Source organism: Ursus maritimus, unplaced genomic scaffold (genome assembly GCF_017311325.1).
Source record: "Ursus maritimus isolate PB19 unplaced genomic scaffold, ASM1731132v1 scaffold_18, whole genome shotgun sequence".
Taxonomy (NCBI): Eukaryota; Metazoa; Chordata; class Mammalia; order Carnivora; family Ursidae; genus Ursus; species Ursus maritimus.
In genome coordinates, this window is record NW_024424230.1 from 656,274 (window position 1) to 677,763 (window position 21,490).

Consider the following 21,490-nt stretch of genomic DNA (forward strand, 5'->3'; position numbering starts at 1 on the left):
TCAGGCCATACAGCAATACTTTGATTAGAAATATAGTGTAATTCCAAGCATTTCATGCTTGTAGTTAACATCTACAAGTAAGAATGGAGAAGAGTGCCCAGAACCTCACAGACGTCGAATCTCCCACGGCCCATGAGCAGACCCCCCTCCTCCTCGCCCTGCTGCCCATCGGAAGGAACAGCAGAGGCTCCGACATCACAGCCCAGCAGGTTACGGGGCTGGGAGCAGCACAGGCATGTCTGCACCCTATTTATAGAGAGCCTTACTCAGCAGCCGTCTCAGAGTCACTGCTGCCTTTCCCCTTCTGCCTTGACGAAGGGCGGCCTCCTCACCGCTGCTGTCCTGGCGTTCGGCAGCAACAGGTTTGCAGGGGGAAGCACGCTCCTCCTGAGACAGCAGACACAGGGCTTGGGCCCTGCCTACACCCAGCTAACAGACACTCGTCACACCGACCAACAACTTCTGCTAACTGCTGGGTCACACGCAGGTTTAGGTAGACGAAGACTAAAATATCTGCATATCGGTGCGACCCCCTGCAAGGCGCACTGTCCCTGGAAGCTCAGTTCCGTGTGTCCGTGCAGAGACTGCTGTCTCCGTGAGGTGCACACACGGGCTGGACAGGCCTACAGGGGCCCCTCGAGGTGCCCAGTTACCTAGCAGGTGAGCAGTCAGAGTCTCTGCTCCACAGGCAGCAGCTCAGGCCCTTCGGCAGGGCCTCCAGAGAACCCATTCCCAGAGCCTGCGGCCCACCACGCCGACAGCAGTCCGTCTCCGGGTGGTGTGCGGTGTAATTTTTGGGCCTGGAGACTCCCCAGCGGATATGCAAGTGCATTAAGGACCGACCCTGATGAATTATTCGCATGGCTGAATTCATCTATCCATCACGCAGTAGCCGCCGTCCACAATATTAACGACTCTGCATGTTTGATCACCGTGATACAGACTCTTTCCATCATCATTAGGAACGGGGAAGGCCCCAGCCTCGGGCGCCAAGCCAGGTCAGTAAAACTTTCCATGAGGAAAGATTTTGTTCTCTCCCAGAGCAGCCTGGGCTCGGGGTGGGGGGGGGGGGAGCAGCGCGGGGGGACTCACGGCCCAGACTCGGGCAGACACGATCCTGGCCGCCTGGTCCACCTGCTTGTTGTTTTAATGACATGGAGACTTCTGGAAACCTGAGCGCTCCTGGCGGGGGCTGAAAGGGCCGATTGTGGTGGAGGCTGCAGGGCGGTCGGGGTGACAACGGCAGCAAAGGCGCAGACGCACCAACGGCTGGCGAGCGAGCGCGTCATTTGCGAAGCTCAAAGGAGGTGCTTCGTTTCAGCAGTTACCCGTCTGAGCGGGTCCCCCCGCCCGAATCCCGGGACAAAGCCCGTGCCCTTCAGACGCGTGTAGAACACTTTTCCAGCCAACGCTACGCACGAGACCGTGCCCTAGGGCGTGAAAGCACCCACGTGTGTGCACGTGTGAACGGCCCGCACTTCACGCCAGTGAGAAAGGACAACTTAACAGCACAAGAGCAGTGCTGTCACATAGCTCGGATCCGCACACGGGCGACGCACGGAAATCAAACCAGAGAAATTGCTCACATGGAGCTTTTACGGCCTATTTTTAAAATCTACATTTAGGGGCGCCTGGGTGGCGTAGTCGTTAAGTGTCTGCCTTCGGCTCAGGGTGTGATCCCGGCGTTCTGGGATCGAGCCCCACATCAGGCTCCTCCGCTGGGAGCCTGCTTCTTCCTCTCCCACTCCCCCTGCCTCTGTTCCCTCTCTCGCTGGCTGTCTCTGTCAAATAAATAAATAAAATATTAAAAAAAAAAAAGAGAGAGAAAGAGAAGTCTGGAAGGTGGGCCCTTCCGTGCTGGTGGGCGTTGCTCAGCACAGCAGGCCGTAGGCCAGCAGCCGCTTCACGTGTGAACCAGGCTGCTAACAACACTCGCGTGCCCCAGTGCCCCGGCTCTCTCCACTACACACAGCACCCTATTCTTGCCTTTTTCACGCTACATTCCTGGAAAACAAAAAACCCAACTAGAACTCCTGCGCGGAACCCCAAACCGCCCCTCATGACTTCTGGAACGGTGGTTTGGATGCAGCGGGCAAGCAAACGCCTGACAAAAATTAGTAAAGGTCAGAGTGTCACTGCCGCTCTGGCTCCCGTCAGGCAAACAGAAGGGCTCCAGAAAATGCTGCTCCTTCGGAGGGAAAGGCCAGGTGGAGAGTCTCCATGCTCCCCGTCATCCAGTTTTTCACCACAGGGGCCAGCCCTCCGCAGACCAGGCCCTGTGTCCCTCCTCCTGGCTGCTGGAGAGCTGTGTGTGAATCCCGGCATGCGGCCCCAGCCTCCAGGAACCCACGGTGCCCGCGTGCCTCTGGGAGAAGGCCTCACTGCCACCAAGTTGTCACAGGGCCTGCGGTCTCGCTGTCCCACCGCTGGTCTTTCCAGGAAGTGGGCACCTGCCCCCGACCCGAAGGTGCCCCTGGCTCCTGCCTCTGCTGGCCGGTGCGGAAAGCTTTCACGTCAAGACCACTTCAAATCCACAGCATCTCATTTTCTAACTTAGTTTTTGCTATTGTTTCCATTTCCAGGCTGCAAATTCAGACCCGAGCCACAGGGAAGACCCATGCCCTGCAGTGGGTCCCGACGCCCTCGTCCCGTGCCACCTACCATCACCACTGCCTGCCGCTGAACCCGAGACATGCCCCACACACCAGAAGCAGCCCCTGGAACAGTTCACTGATCACAAGGAAGCAGGGCGGGTGAGGAAGGTGAAGGAGGCTGAGACATCTAACCGCGGAAGGGCTACGACCTCAGCAGGGAAGCGTGCCCGCTCCAGAGAGGGGACTGTGGGCTGAGCTGGCGGGCAGCTGGGGCGCCAGCACTGGGACGGCTCAGATACGCACCGCCACTGGCACAGGCCCTCCACCCCACCCCCGCCCTGCCCCAGGTCCGCTCTGGCGGAGGTGGCCCCCTCTCCCACCCAGGTGGCTTGCGGATATTCTCCAGAAACTTCTCTGCCTCAGAATGGGCGGGGGCTTTGACATTGCCCCGGTTTGGCAAGTTCATTTTCAAAAACCCCAATTATGCGGACTATTAAAATGGGGGGCTAGCAAAGGATCAGATCATTGGTGTCAAGTCAAGTCCTGCAGGCTCTCCAAGAGTGTCCCGAGGTAAGGCCCACACCACCCATGACACCTACGAATCCCTCCAATCAGCCCCGTTGAGAGGGCGCCAGTCTGAACCCACCCTCAAAACTCCCTTGGAATTCAGGTGGGGAGGCTCGGGGTCAGGGTCCCGCGCGCATGACGTAGGCCTTTTCCTGCATTAAACAGCCTTCCGAGGACTAACTTGGCACAGACCACATCCGCATCACCGCTCTCATCAGAGGAGAGGTCCTAGGTCCCAGGGCGCCAAGGTCAGCTGATAGAGTCACCCAGCCTCTCACGAGGACATGGTGCTTTCTCATTGCTCCCACGGCAAAGAACAGCCAGGCCTGCTCTGTGTCCTAACTGCCTGTGGCCTCGGAGTCTCCAGTGCTCAGACAGACTGATGGACGTTCCGTCTGCTTTCCTGATGGTGGACAGACGCCCAGACCAGACCAGACTACGTGTGTGTTCTGGCTGCTAGGGGAGAAGCCCAGCACCCTCTGCTTTCCACGGTCACCTTCGGTGCATGGCCATCCAGCCTCTGGGCCTGGGAGCCGTACTGCAGCGAAGCCTCAGCTGGCAGGAGGCTGTGTACTCCCCACTGGCCTCTCTCAGCCTCAGAAAAGGCCACTCCTGGGGGCGTGCTGGCAGCGCGTTGTCAGCCATTGCCCCCCACACCAGCTCGGGAAGGACCACGGGGGACATACTAGGGTCACTTCCGTAAGGGGTCCACGGCTAGCACGTGCTGTCAGCAGCTCGAGGCTTCTGCCGAGACCCACTAGAGCAGCCCTGAATAGCACACAAGGGTGTGTGTGCAGGAAAGCGTGTGCACATTCGTATAAACACGTTATCCACTTTCTGTGGAGCTTTCTGCTGTACTTGCCTTAACCACAATCCACGTTCTGACCAAAACACAAAAATAACATGTAAATAACAACAAGGATCTCTCGTGAATGCTCTCATGAGCTAAAATGGAAAAGCTTTGTTTATAGCTGACCTGGGATTATGGGGCCTTCTTGGAAATAAGGGCCCATAATTCCAGCCCCAAACAGGGGCAGAGAGAACCTACGTGCACGCAGGCTCACTGGGCCAGGCCTCAGAACCTCTGCTCAGGCGGCCCCAGGACCACAAGCATGGCCAGGAAATGCCAGAGGGCCCACGGCTGCTATCAGATCGGGGAGCTGAGGCTCAGAGCAAGAGATCAGGTGACACCACTGCTCTGGAGACACAACCATGCTCCCAGGGAGACTGAGGCAGAACATATGGGGGGCCTGGAGAGGGGAAGACCGGTCAGAAGGGGAGCTTACAAAGTGGATGGAGGTGGGGAACCCTCCGGTGAGGGGGCAGCAACCAGGCAACACGGGTGTTCGTGATGTTGGAGGGGAGCCCCAGGACGGGTATGGGCAGGTGGTGGGGGAAGGGCAGGGCAGGTGCCCGGCAGGGAGTCAGAGCCGGGAACCAGCACAGCAGTGCTGCACCACGAGACTGACGGCCGGGCACCTGTAGACGGGAGTCCATGCTGCAGGGTGTGTGGCCCGTGGCCCTGCTGGACCGAAGGGTCTGCAGGGGGACCGTCCCACTTAGCTTTGCCCTCCCCACCAAATCCAGTGCCCACACAGGTGAGCTCTGGTCTACAGGGGCCCAGAGACTCGCCAGGGCCATGGCACCTTCTCGGGCGGATTCAGCAGTGGTGGGCTCACCTGCAGCGGGACACCCCTATCACACACACCACGTGCCCCTCTCCCCACCCTCACAAGGCTGCCTCTCACCACAACACGCTCAGGGCAGCAAGTCAGACCGGAAGGCCTGCCCGGTCGGTCACCTGAGCTCGTCTGAAAGCTCTAGAGGCTTGGCCAGGACCAGGAGAGGAGCACTGCCCATGCTTCTTGGGCCCTTCCGGCCGCTCGCGGGGCCACCCTACAACTCCCTGGGACAAAGCTGAGCGCGCAGAGGAGCCAGGCAGGGGGCACGACTGCCGTGGGCCTGACGGGCCTCAGCAGATGGAATCCAGAACAGAACGCCTCCTGAAGCCACTGAGGTCAGCTGTGGACCCTGAGTGGTCCTGAAGCAGGAAGCTGCTGAGTTCTAGGGTGTCCCTGAAAGGCCTGCACCTCAGGGAGGGAGGAAGGGAACCCACAGCACACGCTCCGAGGACGTCTCCAGACTCAGGGTTGACCCTCTATGGAACAAAAATATCTGAGAGCTTGCAGCCCTGAGTTAGGGACTTTTGGAGAAGCCTGGGGCCCAAATGTGCCGTCCCCTCCTGGAACAGCAGCCTCAGGAGTGCACGCCCTTTCCAAAGGACTCCTTGCAACACCGTGGCCCAGGGAACCTCGCAGAACACACACACAGCGGAAATGCGACATTTACAGAGACAGCTGTAGTGGGAGAAACAAGCCTTTGACGCTTGGCTGTTACTTTCAGGGAAAACAGCTAAAGGAGGCCCCCGGAGGGCCGGGGAGGCCAAGGTGGTGTTTCAGGAGGCTGGGGACCGTGTGCCCAGTGCTGCCCCCCACTCTCAGCCCCACCTGAGTCCAGCAGCAGGGCACATGGGCATCCGGCCCTGGACAGGCTTACACCGAGGAGCCGGAAAGCGCCAACGACGGGGGGCGCAGCTCCGCGCACACAATCCATGCGGATCCCATGAAGGCGCGACTGGACGGACCCTCCCAGGCGGCCCACGGGGCCTCTGGTCACGGGGCTGATCCACAAGCAGTCGGGGGACCAACGTGTGAGAGGGCCACCCGCCTCCACACAGTTCGGGCGGCACCTCGTCCCGGAGGCGCGACCCTGCACAGTCAGTGCGCCAAGAGCAACGGGGTGTCGTCCGCGGATCTTCTATGGACACAGCTCAGCGCTCAGCAGACGCTCACACCACGAGCCTGCCTACAGGCGTGCAGAGGGTGCTTCCTTCCCAACCATCCCAACCGTGCACACACGACTGCGTTTCTGCACTGAGGGCGCCCGTGTGCTCGGGGGGTAAGGTCCCACAGTGGGATTTAAGTCCCAGTTTGGGGGCTGCCCTGTCGCTTACTCTCCCTCCCTGGGGCACCTGCCAGGCGCATCACAGCGCCACACAGAGGGAAATGCTAACCACTTTCAGCTAAGCCACTGTTGACACATCCTTCACGCAAACCAGCGAAGATTTCACAATGCTCAGAAACAGAAAGCCGACCCGGAGCCACGAGCCAGGACAGCCTCCTCTAAGAGAACTTGGCTCGCGTGAGGTGCCACCGTGCGGGTCTACAGCCACGGGCTCCGCGCATGTCCGGCCCAGGCGACGGCACAGAGCTGCGCGGCAGGGGGCCGGCTGGCGGCAACACGCGGCAGGCCCCTTGTGCACCGGCGCGCCCCTCCGCCAGGTAACGCGCACACCCCTCCTTGCCATGTTCGCAGACACGGCGCCAGGCTGTGTGTGCACCTAAGGCCATGGGTACTTACCGTCATCCAGGTACAGCTGGTCCAACTCCTGAGGCTCTCGCTTGACCGTTACGGGAATGGGGGCCAGACTATGATTACTGTCCTCACGCACCTCGGGCAGCGGCAGAGGCCGGGGGGCTGCGGACTCGCTCCTCGGAGCCTTCGGCAGTCGGTGCTGCTGGTGGCCCATCTCGGATGGGTGGGTGGGGCTGCAGGACTGCAAACAGGTCGGCTCTTGGGTACCGGACGGTGGTGAGGAGGAGGGGCTGTCGGGACAGAGAGCTGGCTGGCGGCCCGGGGGACAGCTGCTACTCAGCTCTGCACTCACCTGTGGTCGCAGCAAGGCGGGAGGCGGCTGCTGGGGGGGGCCGGGGTGCGCGCCCACAGGTCTAGGCGTCTCTGGAACGGCAAGGACGCCTCCGGCTGGCCGCTGAAGTCCGAGGTGACTGTGGCCTGGGCTGGCCATGCCCTTGCTGTAGGTGGCAGAAGAGAGGTCGTGGAGCTTCGGGCTGGCGCTGGGTGGCGGTGACACCATGGTGCTCCTCTGCGGACAGGACGGGAAGCCGGCCACCAGGCAGGAGCCCGGGTCAGGCGGCATCGCCAGCTGCTGGCTATAGCACGGCTTGGGGAGCGGGCTCAGGCCCTGGCTCATTGGTCCGCAGGTCAGGGCAGGCTCGTAATCATCAGTGGGCTCTGTTTTTATGGTTGGAGCTGCAAGAAGGAAAGAAGTTGAATAAACACAGGCTGCAGATGGGTGTGATGGACGGGGCAGGCTGTGGCTAGGGCACCCTCGGAAAACAAAACAGCGTCTTGACTGAGTCCCCGCGGGTCTCCGCCTGGTTCTCCCACCCAATTAAGAGGAGGGCGTGAGTCACCGTCTCCAGGAAGCTGCAGCTGGTTCTAATACTGAGAACACTGTTTTCCTTGGAATCCCCCCCAGCACTAATGTGCTATAAAAATCCATTTGCAAACTGCAGTACAAGCTTTGGACCCAAGGGCCCATGGATTTGTAGTAATCAAAGCAAAAATTTTAACTTGGATGTACGACCGGGTTCCTCCTGCTACTGACGCCCTATCTGATAAACGTCTGCACATTCGGTGACCTTAAACACGCACTAAGATGGCGCGTAGGTGTCCATAAAACCCAAGAGAAACAGTGCGCGGCGATTACGGTCGGGGGGCGGGGGGGCTCTGACGTGAGGGGAAAACACGCCCACCCAGGCTCCACGTTGTGTCAGCTCCTCTCGGAGGAGCTGCATTGCAGGGACAGGCCACCACAGCCACGCAGCCCCTGCACAGCTCTGGACGGCCTCCTCTCCCTCCCTCGCCAGGAAGTGGGGCTGCAAGGCAGACCGCAGGAGAAGGGCCCGTCGAACTCTCCGCCAGGCCTCAGCCCGACCATGCCGACGGCCTCTGCTTCGAAGGGAGCGACAGTAGAAAACGGGTGTGCATGCCGTGGGGTTTTCGCAGGACCCGCGGTCTCCCCAGGCATCTCCTCCTGCCCCCGCACGCTCTCCGCACCTCGTCTGCTCGCATGTGGAGAGAAGTCCACTCCAAGCCACTGCTCCCAGCTCACGTGGCGCCACACCAGGCACCCACAAAGCCTCTGAAGGTCTCGTGGGTAACGGGCTATCTCGGGACCTTCCACCCTGCTTCTCCCTCGTCCTGTGGCGTGAAAAGATGCATGGCGGCTTGGAGGCCTCCTACGTGGGGCCCCAGCCTTCACCGTAAATAAAACAAAGCACGTCTATGTTCTGACCTCCGCCGGCAGCCGCGAACAACAAGCAGGGGCTCCCTACACAGGAGCGCCTGCACAGCACAAGTGTCCCTCATCGCCAGCTCGAGGTGGCGCCCACACTACATGACCAGCAGGCTGCTGGGTGGCTAATTCCCCCAGCATCACGAAGTCCTAGCACCCAGCTCCCGGGCTCTCCACAGGATCGTTCTCCTTTGCTTTGCCTTTCTGGGGGCAGGTGAGCCCCACGGGGAGCAGCCGAGCAAGGAGTGGTCTTCACACCAGGCACCGTGGGGCGTGGCGCTGTTCTGCCACCATGTGGCCCCCACAGTGTCTGCTAACTGCCAGCAGGGGCTGGTGCACCCACGCTATTCTCATGCTCCTTCGCGGGGAAAGGGGTTTCTCTCTCTTTCCCGGGACTGGGGGGGTCAGGGCTCTGGTTGAGGGCAAGTCCCAGCAGAGGAGTGTCTGGGGAAGAGTCCCGTTGGCTGCAGAAGGGACCTGAGAAGAGCTGGCTGTTCCCTGAGTGGCGTTTTATCACCGTGTGTCCATCACGCATGCTCAGGGTCAGCTGACGTGGGTCTCCGGGAAGAGCCAGGGCCACTGAGGGCCTGTGCCCATGTCCAGAAGAGCCTGCTTCACTCCTTATGGAGGCCGAAGTGACCCCAGGCCCCAGCGGAGGGCATGCAACTGGCTTGAGGCAGCAGGGTACCGGGGACTATGGAGAGTCCCAGGCTGGCCTCTGCCTGGGAGGCAGTGTGTCCTTGAGCCGTGGCATCCGTGTGCAGAAACACTGTGGCTGTTGTCAGGTGGCCCGTCAGGAAGCCCCCGTGCCCCCACAGACTTTCTGCCAACCTCCAATCCACCCAGCAGTGACCCCCGCTGACGCTGGAGATGCCACAGTGCACGCGGTCCTGCTGTCGAGCCCGCACCTCAGGCTGCGGCCTCCAGCTGGGCAGCGCACCTCTGGGAGGCTCTGCCAGGTGGGGCAGCCCCCCGGCCCCGTGCTCTGTATCCACAGATGGACCCCGGGGCTGCCGAGCCACAGGCACGAAGGTGAGTGTCCCCACATTTAGCCGAGCACAGAGCTGGGACCTGATCATCTTACACGGAGACACACAGCCGTGCGGCCGCCGGAGGGGCCACCCACCCAGGTGACCGTCCCCCACCCGTTTCCAGCACACTGAAAATCCAGAAATGGCAGAGGGCTCAAAGTCAGCCCTTGAGAGGCAGACGGGCCTTCCCTTCTGACGGGGCCCTAAGGACCCCCGGCCCCCATGGGTACCCCCGTTCACAAGAAGCTAGGGTGAAGTGCGGGCGAACGGAATGGTGAAGGTTAACTTCTAAATTAGTCTGGTAATTTTCAAAGTTCATGATCTTAAGGATATATATACACACACACATATGTCTGGCAGATTAAACTGAAACCCTCCTGGGATTCTGTCTTCACTGCACTGGATTTCCAGCCAGGCACGGGGGCCAACTCGTCTCTCTCGTAAGGTGTCCCCTGAGCTCTTTAAAAACCCCTACCCGTCTGCACTGCACGCACAGCTGGGAAACGCCAGCATGCGTGATTTCCCTGCCATGTAGGGACGGCGCACAGAGCAAGCGTGAGCGGCCAGAAACAGCAGTCCCAGGAGGCTGGTCACAGGCCGGCCGCCTTCGGCGGGCAGGAGTGAGCTGGCGTCAGCCCTCTCGTGCGCGCCCCCCGGTGTCTGTCGTTTATGACCTGTTTAAGGCTGCCCAGTGGCTCCGGCACTAACTCCCACGTCACTGGGCTCCCTGGGACCCTGTTCTAGAAAAGTCCCCACAGTGCAATCTCGCAGGGCCTCTGTGCAGGCCCACACCTGCCGCCGCGAAGGGAGGACACAGGACATGCATCACCTTCCGATGGCCAGCATGGGGGTGCAGAGGAGAGTTGTGGCAGGGCCGACACAGTGAGGCTGGACCCCACCCTGACAGCCCTCCAGGTATCGCCGAGCTGGGCCTTCTCTAAACAGACGTCCCTCTCTGTGTTTGCAGCCGCTGCAGCCCCCAGACAGGCACCCTCGAGGAATAAACATGGGGGCCCTTAACTGACAAAGTGACAGCCCTGCAGCTCGGGGACCCCCAGGACGACGGGTTGTGAGGAGCAGCAAAGACAGATCCTGATGACTCAGGGCCAGGTGGTGGGGTCACAGGATGAGCCAGCTGACCGCAGCAAAGGGCAACGGACAGGAGCCCCGGGGCCACGGGGACATGGGATGGCCTGGAAAACAGCGCCCATGGCCCCCGTGGTCCCCACAGAAGCTCAAAAGCACTAAAGCGCGGCGTCTAGATTGTATTTCTCGTGTGGATTTCAAAGGAAACGAGCACCGTCTCTGTAAATCAAGCGAGAAGATGCCTCCTGTTTCCTATTAGCGAGGGAAGAAACAGGCCACGTCCTGCGCGGGGGCCTTGGGCGGTGCAGAAAGCTGCCGGCGGGGCCTCGTCCACGGAGAGAGCAGCTTCCTTCCAGACCTGGCGCTTGGTGTGACGCAATGTCTGGTTCCCTCCCGGCCGTCCACCTCGCTGGTCTGGGCGGCAGGCATGGTGACAGGAGACCGTGCCGCTGCGCCAGCCGCGAGCGTATAATCCAGATTTATTACAGCACGCAAACGTGTGAAAGATTAATGCTAATCTTGACGGCGGCTGCCGCGGACGAAGCCTGTTCTCGTGGAAAAGGTGGGGTGCCCTCCATGCCGAGCTGGTGTTCACACCCTGAAGGGCTGGCGCGTAGCACAGCGCCCGCGCTCCGTGCAGACGGCACGTGTGGAGGAGACCAGGGAGAAGTCCCCTCAGCTCCCAAAGCTACAGGCCCCTCCTGGGTCAGAGGGCAGCTGCCCCAGGGAGAGGCCTTTTCCCTGAGCGGGGACCCCAGTCCCCGGAGCCGGGCGGCGGCACCTTCTCTCCCGAGCCACACGCGGACGATGCGTTTGGCGGCAGATGCACATCATGGCAGGTGGGGCTGGCCTCTCCCTGAGGATCCCCCCTCCACCCACAGCCCCCACAACAGCCGTCTGTGGGCCAGAGAGCATTCCAGAATACCCTGGCTGGCTCGAAGAAACCCCATGTCTGATGCATGGGCTCCATACTCCACGGCAGTGGGTTCCTGTTCCTGGGAGCAGAGCAGAGCCCCTCCTGGGCACCTCAGCTGAGGTCTGGGGGTGCTCACAGCAGGGCCAGCCGCCTTTCCGAATCCCCCTGATCGGGTTCAGGGGCCATGCGGCTGCGTCTCACACAGGTGATCAAGAAGTGTGTGCCTTGCTCTGCAGGGCTCAGGAGCCAGGTGGACTCCCCATCCCACCCCACTCACACGTCCCGTGAAACTGAGTGTGCAGCACACACACCCGGCCAGGCTCAGGGTCTCCCCAGGACGGCTGGGCCTTCGGGTTAGCAGCTGCCTCTCACCCAGGGACACCATGCAGGTGGCGAATGGTGGGGCAGAGCCGGCCAGAGGCCCCAGGCGACACAGCTGTAGCGGGACCCAGGAGCAGGGTCAGAGCTTTGGTTCCCAATCGGGCCTTGACCTCCAGGACCCCACATGGATGCAGATGGCAGTCGTGGCCAGAACCAGCTCCCACAGGTGGCCCAGAGCAATGTGATGGGATTCCTGCCAGGGAGCGCTCGGACTGTCCCAAGGCCTGTGGGCTGTTATGGATGCACGTGACTGCCATCCCCAAGCACACAAGGGACTCCATCTCCTCTTACACGTGCCTATCCCTCCCGTGTCTTCCCAGTGTCCTGCCCGTCGTCAAACACACCCTGTCTTCTTGCTGAAAGGTAAAGGTGAGCCGTTCAATTTCGACATGCTGTTCGGTCTCCCATCCAAGTATAACCAGGCCCGACCCTGCTTAGCTTCCGAGATCAGACATGAGATCAGGCGCGTTCAGGGTGGTATGGCCGTAGACTTGACACGCTGTTCGGGCCAGCCCTCCAGCCCAGGGCCTGAGGTGAGTACGAGACGTCTGGCGCCTGGGCCCCACTGAGCACCAGAACCTCACGCATCCCGCTGTTTTCTCCAGAAAACCATGATGGCACTTAACCAACGGGGAACGCCGATCCATTCTGCGAGTCCTGGACTTCAGCACGTCCGTGATCTCGTGGCCCCAGCACCGGACATGGAGCCCAGATGCCAATTAACAAAGGGGTACACGACTGTGAAGTCTTCCCGGTTCCAAAGCTGCGTGAACAGAAAGCACATATTTCCATCCATGTCTTTTCTTTCAAATGTTCCTTCTCAAATGTGCAGTGTCCTGCACACACGGACGGGCTGCAGCCACAGCTGGGGGTGAGAGGTCCATACTTCGGGGAGAGTTCCCACTCTGTTGCCCTGAGCTTTCTGCCCGGAGGCCCGAGTCCTGCAGGGACCCACAGACTGCAGGGCCCTGTGGCCATGGAACCTCTGTGGGCCTCTGTCCCTGACCCCAAGACAGACTCACATCTATCCAGCAGATGGCAAGGCATACACACGAGAAGTCCACGTGCCCCCGTGTCCAAACACTGCCTCTAGCCGGTACAGGGAGAAGTGGGGGCCAGGAGTCAGGGTCCCACTCCTTGGTCTTGGACAAGCCAGGGATACTGGTACCGACTGAATTGCGTCCCCCAAATCCAGAGGTTGAAGTCCTAACTGCACTGTGGCTTTATTTGGAGACAAGACTTTGGGGGTAAATATGGCTAAATGAGGTCCTGGGAGGGGGGAGGGAAGGACCCAGATCCTATAGGGATGTGGTTTTGAGAAGAGGAAGAGAGAGATCTCTGCCGTGTGAGGATTGGTGGGAAGGTAGCATCGCCCCCTGGAAGCCGCCCTTCCCAGATCTGAGTCACTGGCCGTAAGCTCTGGGACGTCCAGCCTCCAGATTCGAGCACGGTGGACGTCCTGACACAAATTCCCCTTCATCTGCAAGGGCTCCGGGTCCGCTGATCGTAACGCGTGCCGAGGTGCGGGAGCTGCCCCTGCCACTCCCTTCTCCCCAAACATGCACACCAGCCCTTCCCAGGTACCCTGCACAGTCCTGGACAAAAGGGTTTTGTTATAAACCCCCGAGAACAAAGCTCAGTTTTCTGTTTATTGTATGACATTAAAGCCCTAGTTTTACCATCAATATAAACACCCACAATGATAACTTCAGGGCATATATGCCTTTTTTAAATAATGAGAAAGGAAAAGTAGTAACTGGAACCACCTGGACTGCCAGCCCCAAGGGGCAAGGCCGCATCATCTCTCCACAACCAGAGCCCAGAGTGAGGTCTGGGGCTAGTCAGGGGAGGAGGCACCAGGAGGCAAGTGAACCCACAGAGCACATTTCAACTTGCGATCCCGTCTCTCTTGCTGTCTTTCCCACACAGCTTAACCAGCATCCACGCCGAACATGCCAGGTTTCCAGCAAGGCCCAATTCTCCGGGGTCAGGGGTCACGGGGGCGTGGCCGTTCCCATTCCGTGTCCTGGCTCTGTGGACGCTGGTGAGGACCGAGTGACAGGGGGGTGCAGGTGTCAGGGACAGGGCTGGCTCCCCATCCGGGCGCCTGGCCCCATCTCCTCCGTGTTCCCGCACATGGGGAGCTATGACCCACAGGGGCTGACTGCAGACCATGGTCAGAATGAGCCACACAAGCCAGGAGATACAGCAAACGTTTTCATCCAATAGTCGCCAAAACTGCCTTTGAAGGGGACGAGATTCACAGTCCAGGTGTGCTGGCTCCAAGCAGCCGCTCTGAGGGCGTGATTCTGGGCAGAGCGTGGGGACCGTGCCTCCCTGACAGCTGGCGGGACCAGGCTTCCAGGGGACGGGACGCCCATCTGCATCATACAGTTGTCAGGTCTTCTCCATGCGTGTCCCTCTGTGTTTGGTGGCCCGTGGCCCCCCCTGCCCCCTCGGCCCCCAAGGGGCTGCACAGATGCACCGTGTCCTGGCTCCCAGCATCCCCCCAGACACGCTCCCTGGGGAGGGCGCCTGTCCACCGTTTCCCGAATGGGCCAGACTCCTGCTCTTTCACAGGGGCTCAGACCCAGGCTCCCCACCCCACAATCTGCTCTCCCAAGTCTCACACCGGAGAGCAGGGCCGGCGCCATGCACACCAGGGGTGGAAGCCACGTCCAGGTGATGTAGGAAACAGTCTCTACTCTAGTGCCTCAGACTCTCACCCACACAGGAGGAAGCCAGCTGCCTTCCTGAGCCAAGGGTAGGTTCCTGAACCCCTTGCCACTCCTCCTGCGGCTGGTGGGGACACACACCCCCAGACCGCCTCTACACGTGAGGCTGAAGACGGGAAAGGGAAAATCAAGACACGGGTCCCCCATTTTCTGGCTAAAATAGCAAGAGAATCAGCAAGAATGGGACTTACTAAAAACAGCGTCGCAAGGGGTGTGTGGGGCTCTAATGAGGAACGTCAGAGTGTCTCACCCGACAGCGCTCACTGCTGCGCGTGGACCCTGCTCCCATCCCCGACACGCTCACTCGTGGTGCACTCATCACACAGCTAAGCTGACTTGGGGAGAATGTTCCAGAATGTCTATGGGGACCAGCTGTGCCACTGACCACAGCAGGCCTGCAGGCGGGCATCCTGAGGTCACGGGAGGCCCTGTAGGCCCGCGGGCAGCTCCTGCATGGAGCTCCTGCCTCCCGCTGCCAACGCTGACTCTGTTTTGCCTTTAGAAGAGAGTCCGGGATGGGTGGGAGTCCCCAGGATGGACATGCCCCTGGCCACCTGGGCCGACCTGACCTTCCACAGCTGTGGCCAGAAACGTGGCATAATCTGCTTTATCTGAAACCTGCAGGTCTTCTAGGACAGGTGAGGCTTCGGCCCCCCTGCCCACGGGGTTCAGGGGCAGTCTCGGCCTGGGGGTCCCCATTGTGGACCCCGCATGGCTCCCCAGGTGGCGCCCCCACAGCTCCTGTCAGGTGGGGTGAGAACACTCACCAGGCAGGGCCTTAGGATTGAGGACCACGTGCTTACACACCTGGTGGCCCTCTTCACGAGAAATGCGGGGCACAGCACAGAAAATGGTGCCCTAGAAACCGTAGCCTCTGTGAGCGCTGCGCGGGAGCAAGCTCACTTCCTCTTCCATGGGAGCGGGCGCCCAGGCGAGGCCTGGCCCGGAGGAGCCTGTCTAAGGGCACCCTCCCGGCCAGCCCGGGCAGGTGTGCCGCGAGGGTCCCTGAGGCACGAGGCTCCCCGAAGCTTCTCCCAACAGACTCACTATTCAGCAACGTACTGATTTCGTGGAGCTCATCACTTGGGGAAGAAACTTTGAAGCTGAGGTCTGGAAAAGGTGACGAGGCTCGAGAGAAAAGGTGGACCCAGAGCTGACTGTGCAGACGAGGCCCCTGGAATGACTGGCGAGATTCCACCCACACCCCCAGCCGCCCCTCAAGAGCTGGATGTGTGCACAGAACAGGAGTGAGGACCGTCTTGGCAGTCAGGCCTGCAGGCCGCTCCAGGCCGGCTCCTCCCACTGGCAGCCTCAGCTCTGGGGTCTGCTGCTCAGGGAACGCGGTGCTGCCTGCCGGGCCTGACATCTCGGCACTGGGGATACTCGTTTCTGGACTGAACGATGCAAACAGAAAACAGAATCGACCCGTCTAAGCGTGTTTGCCATCAGCTCCCTGTCTCACGAGAGCCACGTACGACCGTAAGCGTGTTTGTCCCGCGTGAACAGGGAAGCTCGAAGCTCCGCTCCTCCTCCAGCTCACTACCGTTGGGCCCGTGGAGCCCGTGCCCGCCAGGCGTGGCCCCACCTGAGCACTACCTCTGACAAAGCTGTGTCCCTAAAGCCGTGCCCAGCTGATCCCGGGTAAGCTCCAGGACCCTCACTTGCCCACCTGTCAGCAGACAGGGCCCGGGCGCCGTCACAGCCCTTCTGGGAAAACAGCTAAGAACACCTCAGACACAAAGATGTATTCTCCAAGACTCAATAATTTGTCATGATTTATTGTCTCATTTTAAAGACAGACTGACTTTGGAACATAACCGTGAGGCCCTACTTGGAATATCATGTTCCTTCCTGTCTGAGCTCCTGCCCCTGCCCGGCTGGTCCCAGGCACTGGGCAGCCATTGGGAAAGTGAGTCCACGGAACCACAGCTGGCAGACACTCTGCCCCCTGTGCCCAGGAGCCCCTGCCCACATCTCAAGTTCTTCTCCATCCCTCACTCGAGCCGGGGAGCTGGGACAACTGTGGACCGTGCCTGCTGCGGGCAGAGTCTGTCTCCAGGTCGGCACCAGGGCACCTACAGCCCACACTGCCCGACCGGACAGACAGGACATTCTCCTTTTAGAAGACTGCATTTAGGCACAAACAAACACCGCGACAGACAAGCAACAAGAAAACCTCTCTGGCTCCATGTCTGCATTTTGCAACATCTCCCGGAATCATACCAAATGTTTTCACTGCTGCTTCAGCTGCTGCCCCAGGACGCCGGGTGGGCAGTGACTCTGTTCCGTCTCTCATTCAGCCAGAAACGTGTCCCCCATCGAATACTGGGCCAACCCCAGAGAGGGGTGAAGGAGCCCAAGTGTCCTGGGCCCCACTGCAGACCAGCAGCCGAAGACATGGGCCAACCGGAGCCCGCAGGCCCTCCATGCTTGGCCTCGTGGGCCTCATTCAGGCCAACCGCTGACAATCATGGTCAAATGGGGGGCCCCTCAGACGGCAGCTGGTGCAGGTGGAAGGCAAGGTGGGCGTCATCCCACCCGCTGAGGTCAGTTTGCCTGCTGTGACCAGAAGTGGGGAAGGTGACAAGAGGGGGACACAGGACTGGTCCCACATCCCCCCAAGCAACAAACACTCTGATCCTCTCACTTCCAACGCCTGCACCCCTAGGGGCCGCATGGGGACAGTGCGGGTCCCCGCCTCTCTGTTGGAGGATGGCCTCCCCAGGGCACTGCCTCTTCGGGTCACCCCTTTGAGAGCCCAGTGCCTCCCACCGTGAGGAGGGGTGGTGCCCCACCGTCATGTGCACCCACAGCTGATCTTGATGGAAAACCTAAGATGGCACTTGAGTTTGCATGTTTGTACATGAACATGGGTTTTGCAGGTTAGGGTTTAAGTGGATGTACTTCCAAGAGCTTGCACGTTTCGACAGCATGTTTAATAACCTTGACGAGAACCTGCCCTTGGAATAGGCAGGATGGACCACTGAGCTAGAGCTCTGCTGTGCTCACCGCCAGACGCGAGCACACCTGCAAAGGGACCCGCCGCCCCGTGAGCACAGCAGCACCTCACAGACAAGGTCTCCGAGAAGAAGGAGCGCAAACAAACAGCCCAGAATCCGCCTGATGCTAACTAACTGTCCCCTGCAAAGCTGTCATCCACACGGCAGGTGTCTTTTGACCCCCAGCTGACAATCTGGTGTCCGGGTGGGAGGCTCAGTGGGCGCAGTACAGTGGGGGACACTCTCTAAGCAGCGCGCCAAGATGCAAACGCGCTGGCAGTAAGCACTGGTCTCTGTGCCTGCTCACGCCTGGGCGGGCCTGGTGAGTGCGCGGCGAGGAGAAACACCAGACTGAAAGCCAGACACACGAGTGCTAGTATTTTCATTTGTTCTCTTGTTTATTGTTAAAACCACATAAGGGTAGCCCCTTGTGATTCAGCCACAAGTCAGACGCTGGCCGAGGTCCCTGCTCTTGGGAGCTTACAGTCTAGTGGTGGGTGGGCGTGGTCCCAACCCCACCAGACAGGCCAGACACGAGATCAGCCACCCCAGGAAGCCAGGGCGGGGCTGGGGTGCTCCCGGGAACCAGCAGTGAACCTCACGGACAGAAGTGTGGAGGGACACGGATACTGATGGAGGCAGACAGGCCACCAGAACAGCAGGTGTGTATATAGCCCAGACTGACTGGCTGCTGCTTGATGGACGGACTATGTCTAGGGTGGGGCATTAGCTACAGATGGGGGGTCCACGTGGGGAATGTTCTAGAGCATGGGTGTGAGAAGCAGGGGAGGAGACAGTGTGGTGACAGGGTCCCAGGGCAGGTGCAGGGCACGGTGACGGGGTCCCGGGGCAGGTGCAGGGGGTGGTGACAGGGTCCCGGAGCAGGTGCGGAGGGTGGTATGGGGTCCTGGGACAGAGGGCAGTCAAGCCCCTATGGGGTGAGGCTGCAGGACGTGATTCCCACTGCAGGGCAGGGAGACAGGAAGGTGCATGCACAGCCCTCAGCACCTCATTATCTCAGTAACACGTCCTTGGGGCTCAGCGTCCCCACCTGTACGAGGAGTGTGCAGGTCACAGGCTTAGGCCCTCCCCCGCTGACTGGTGAGTGTGTGTTATGGCTTGGTGCAGGGACAGCAGAAAACATTAATGTGAGAGATATTTTCTAAACGCCTTTAAAAAGCAATTTTTCTTATATAAAGTCTGGTTTTCTTTAAAACATTCAATTTTTGGTCAACCATGCTTGAAGTTTAATTAGGACAAAATCATTACATTTTCAAAAAATGACTAAAAATTTTCTCTAGTAAGATATATTGCCCCTCATTCCAAGAGCAGATAGAAAGGAGCACGTTGCAGAGCACAGACCCAGGAGGGCCCCAGAACACGAGAACACACAGCCCCGGTGGGAGCAGCTCACAGGCCACGCACCTTGTCTGCAGTCCTCGTTTGTGTCCCCTCTCACGAGGCAGTAACTTTACACAAGATCATATCACTCAAATCTCGAAAGGCACGGCTAACATTTGCCCAAAAAACAGTTAATTCTAACTGACATCAACGCAGATATTCTAGGCCTTCCTACGGTCTAGTCTACTTTATAAATGACATGTTACGGTTAAAAAGAGCTAAACCTTCAGAGAATCTTGATTTTACCAAGAAAGCAACGTGGCTGCTTTCGCAATAGTTTTTAGTGTATAATTAATTTCTCTCTTAAATCATACGAATCTTCTAAGTTTTTAGAACAGCTACTGTACAAAAAGACTGTTGGCAGAGCTGAGCTTACACAAAACACAACTGAACTCAGGATGACAAGTGATGCCGTGGTCTCTGGAGTATGTGGGCCAGGCAATGCTCTGAGCACAATGCATAGCACATTATCTACTAGTTTGGGGGGTAAAAGAGAAAAACACAGTATTTTCTTTAAGGAAACACTCTGAGAAGCAGAAAAGGCGAACTGATTTTCCTAAGTCCTAAGCATCTATCCTCCAAGTGTATAAACAGTCTTAGTGAGAATAGTTTTTAGTTGAGTAAAAGGGGCTTGGGCCTGAAAGCCTCATGGTCACAGGGAGATGCAATTATTCACGGAAAAATGTGATGTGGGGCATTAGCACGAGCACAGAAATCGTTAATGTTAGTTAATGACCACATCAAGCACTAGCCTTTAGGCTCAATAACATAGGTTTATTTCTAAAGGCACCTGCAAAATAATTATAACTATTTGGTTTTCCACCTTAAACATCTATAGAATTTAAACACACACTTAGACCACCTCAGCTTTTGAGCACAGAAGGGCTGTACTTTTTCTCCCCCTGGGCTGTTCTATATTTGCAAGCAGCCAGCAAAACGGTCAGTAATTACCCCAATATGCAGCCCCCACCCACAGCAGTAATGAAGGAAAATACACTGAAAGCTTCATTTCTTTTTTAAGAATTAAGGACGCGATCTTGCTAACAGGATGGTGATGCAGCTTGAACGTACAATGCAACCACACTTTCATGGCAACAGCATCTCGGCCTTTCTGTGTCTTTTAGAAAAAGTGCCCCCTTGGTTCATTTTCAGTGCTTAAGGTTAGAAAGAGAGCGTTACCGTTCGCAGGAAGGTAGGTGAAGTGCTGGTACTGGCTTCTCTTTCTCTTCCCATTGCAGACATAGAAACTGACTTGGACGGGGCTGGTTATTCTCTGATTGCGAAAAGGTGGGATCTCGACCACCAGCGAGTTCTGGTGAGAAACGGCAGAGAGGAGGGAGACGGTGAGCATCTCACAGACAGAATGCAGCCCACGCACAGCCCCTCCAGGGCTCCCCAGCAGGGAGCAGCTCCCTAGCGGCCATCCCAGCTGCTTACAAGAAGCTGCCCGCAGAGAGCCTGCCCATGACGCGGGCACACATGTGTGCAGACTGAACCCGTCAGTCCCACGTGGGCAGCCTGTGCATTTGGAGCTGACGGGTGGTGTGCTCGGGGGAGGCAGGCTGGGTGGGGACTCATCCCCGAGAGAAGACGCTGATGCTAATCTGAGAGCAGAATGGCCACGTGGCAGGAGAGGTCCTTGAAAGACCCCCACACGTCCGCCTGCCCGAACCAGAAGGGCCAGTGGCCTTTGGAAACTAGAAAAGTCCCACTCTGGGCTCATGAACAGAGTCGTGAGCACCTTTTCAGGTGACGTGATGAAGACCGAGGGGAGGTGTTTCCTGGAGACATGTCTCGAGGACAGACTCTGTGACGAAGGCCCAGTGCCCATCATGGCCCCCCAGACTCCCTCCAAACGAAAGGTGGGTGAGCTCAACAGGAGCAGGATGGGAGAGGGGTGGACAGAAAACAAGGCACTAACAGGGACAGGATGGCTTATGGTGGGCGCTGTTAACCTCTTATGGTCCAAAGTACAAACTGGCAATACTGTCACAAAAATTATGCTCCTTCAAGTACAGGTCTGAAACAAGTCAGGGGGGCGCCCGGCATTACGGGAGACACAGGCTGGCGGTCAGGCACCTGGGTCCCGGCCAATGTTGCTGTGCGTGGGCACCCCTCAGTGCCCAACGCCAGGGCCCGAAGTCAGGGGACAGGTCTTCACGGGCACTGCACCATGCTCGATTTCACGGGAGGGACAGGATTTCACATCCAAAATGTTCCTTCAATTTTTTTTTGCCAAATGATTTAAGTTAGCAAATAGAGTAAACAAATTTTAAAAATCCATTGTATCTGGTTTTTGTTAAAGAAATTGTAGCTTGTTACCTAGTTTAATAGCAAAATCGATTGAATCATGTTAGTAATGGACTCTTAAGAACATTAAAACAAAACTGAAGGGGACTTCATGCCCAACCTTTCCCTCTTACAAAGAAACCGAGGCTCAGAAGCCTGCTGCTGAGGGTGCGCAGACAGCAGGGTCCCTCTGGGCTCCATCCCCTGGGGCCATGCTCGCTCCAAGCTGGTTTCACTGCTTCGATGATTGCATCCCACTCGAAGAGGCAACGAGCAGCCTCTCCTGCCTGTGCATCTTGTCCCCTTAGCATAAGCAACCCTGCAGACGTGGAG

The 21,490-nt window shown here is 58.6% G+C and overlaps 1 protein-coding gene across 4 annotated transcripts in view; it reads right to left on the reverse strand.

Annotated features, from left to right (window-relative positions):
- The window catches only part of NFATC1 (nuclear factor of activated T cells 1), a 107,771-nt gene that overhangs the window by 24,145 nt on the left and 62,136 nt on the right, over nt 1–21,490 (reverse strand). For 2 of the 4 annotated variants that reach the window (XM_040632417.1, XM_040632418.1), the window contains exons 8-10: nt 20,048–20,180; nt 6,889–7,271; nt 6,582–6,777 (exon numbers count right to left, since the gene is read on the reverse strand). In XM_040632417.1, the coding sequence (XP_040488351.1) occupies nt 6,582–6,777; nt 6,889–7,271; nt 20,048–20,180 (712 nt within the window). The remainder of the gene's footprint in view (nt 1–6,581; nt 6,778–6,888; nt 7,272–20,047; nt 20,181–21,490) is intronic. The other 2 variants (XM_040632419.1, XM_040632420.1) reach the window with 2 other exon arrangements.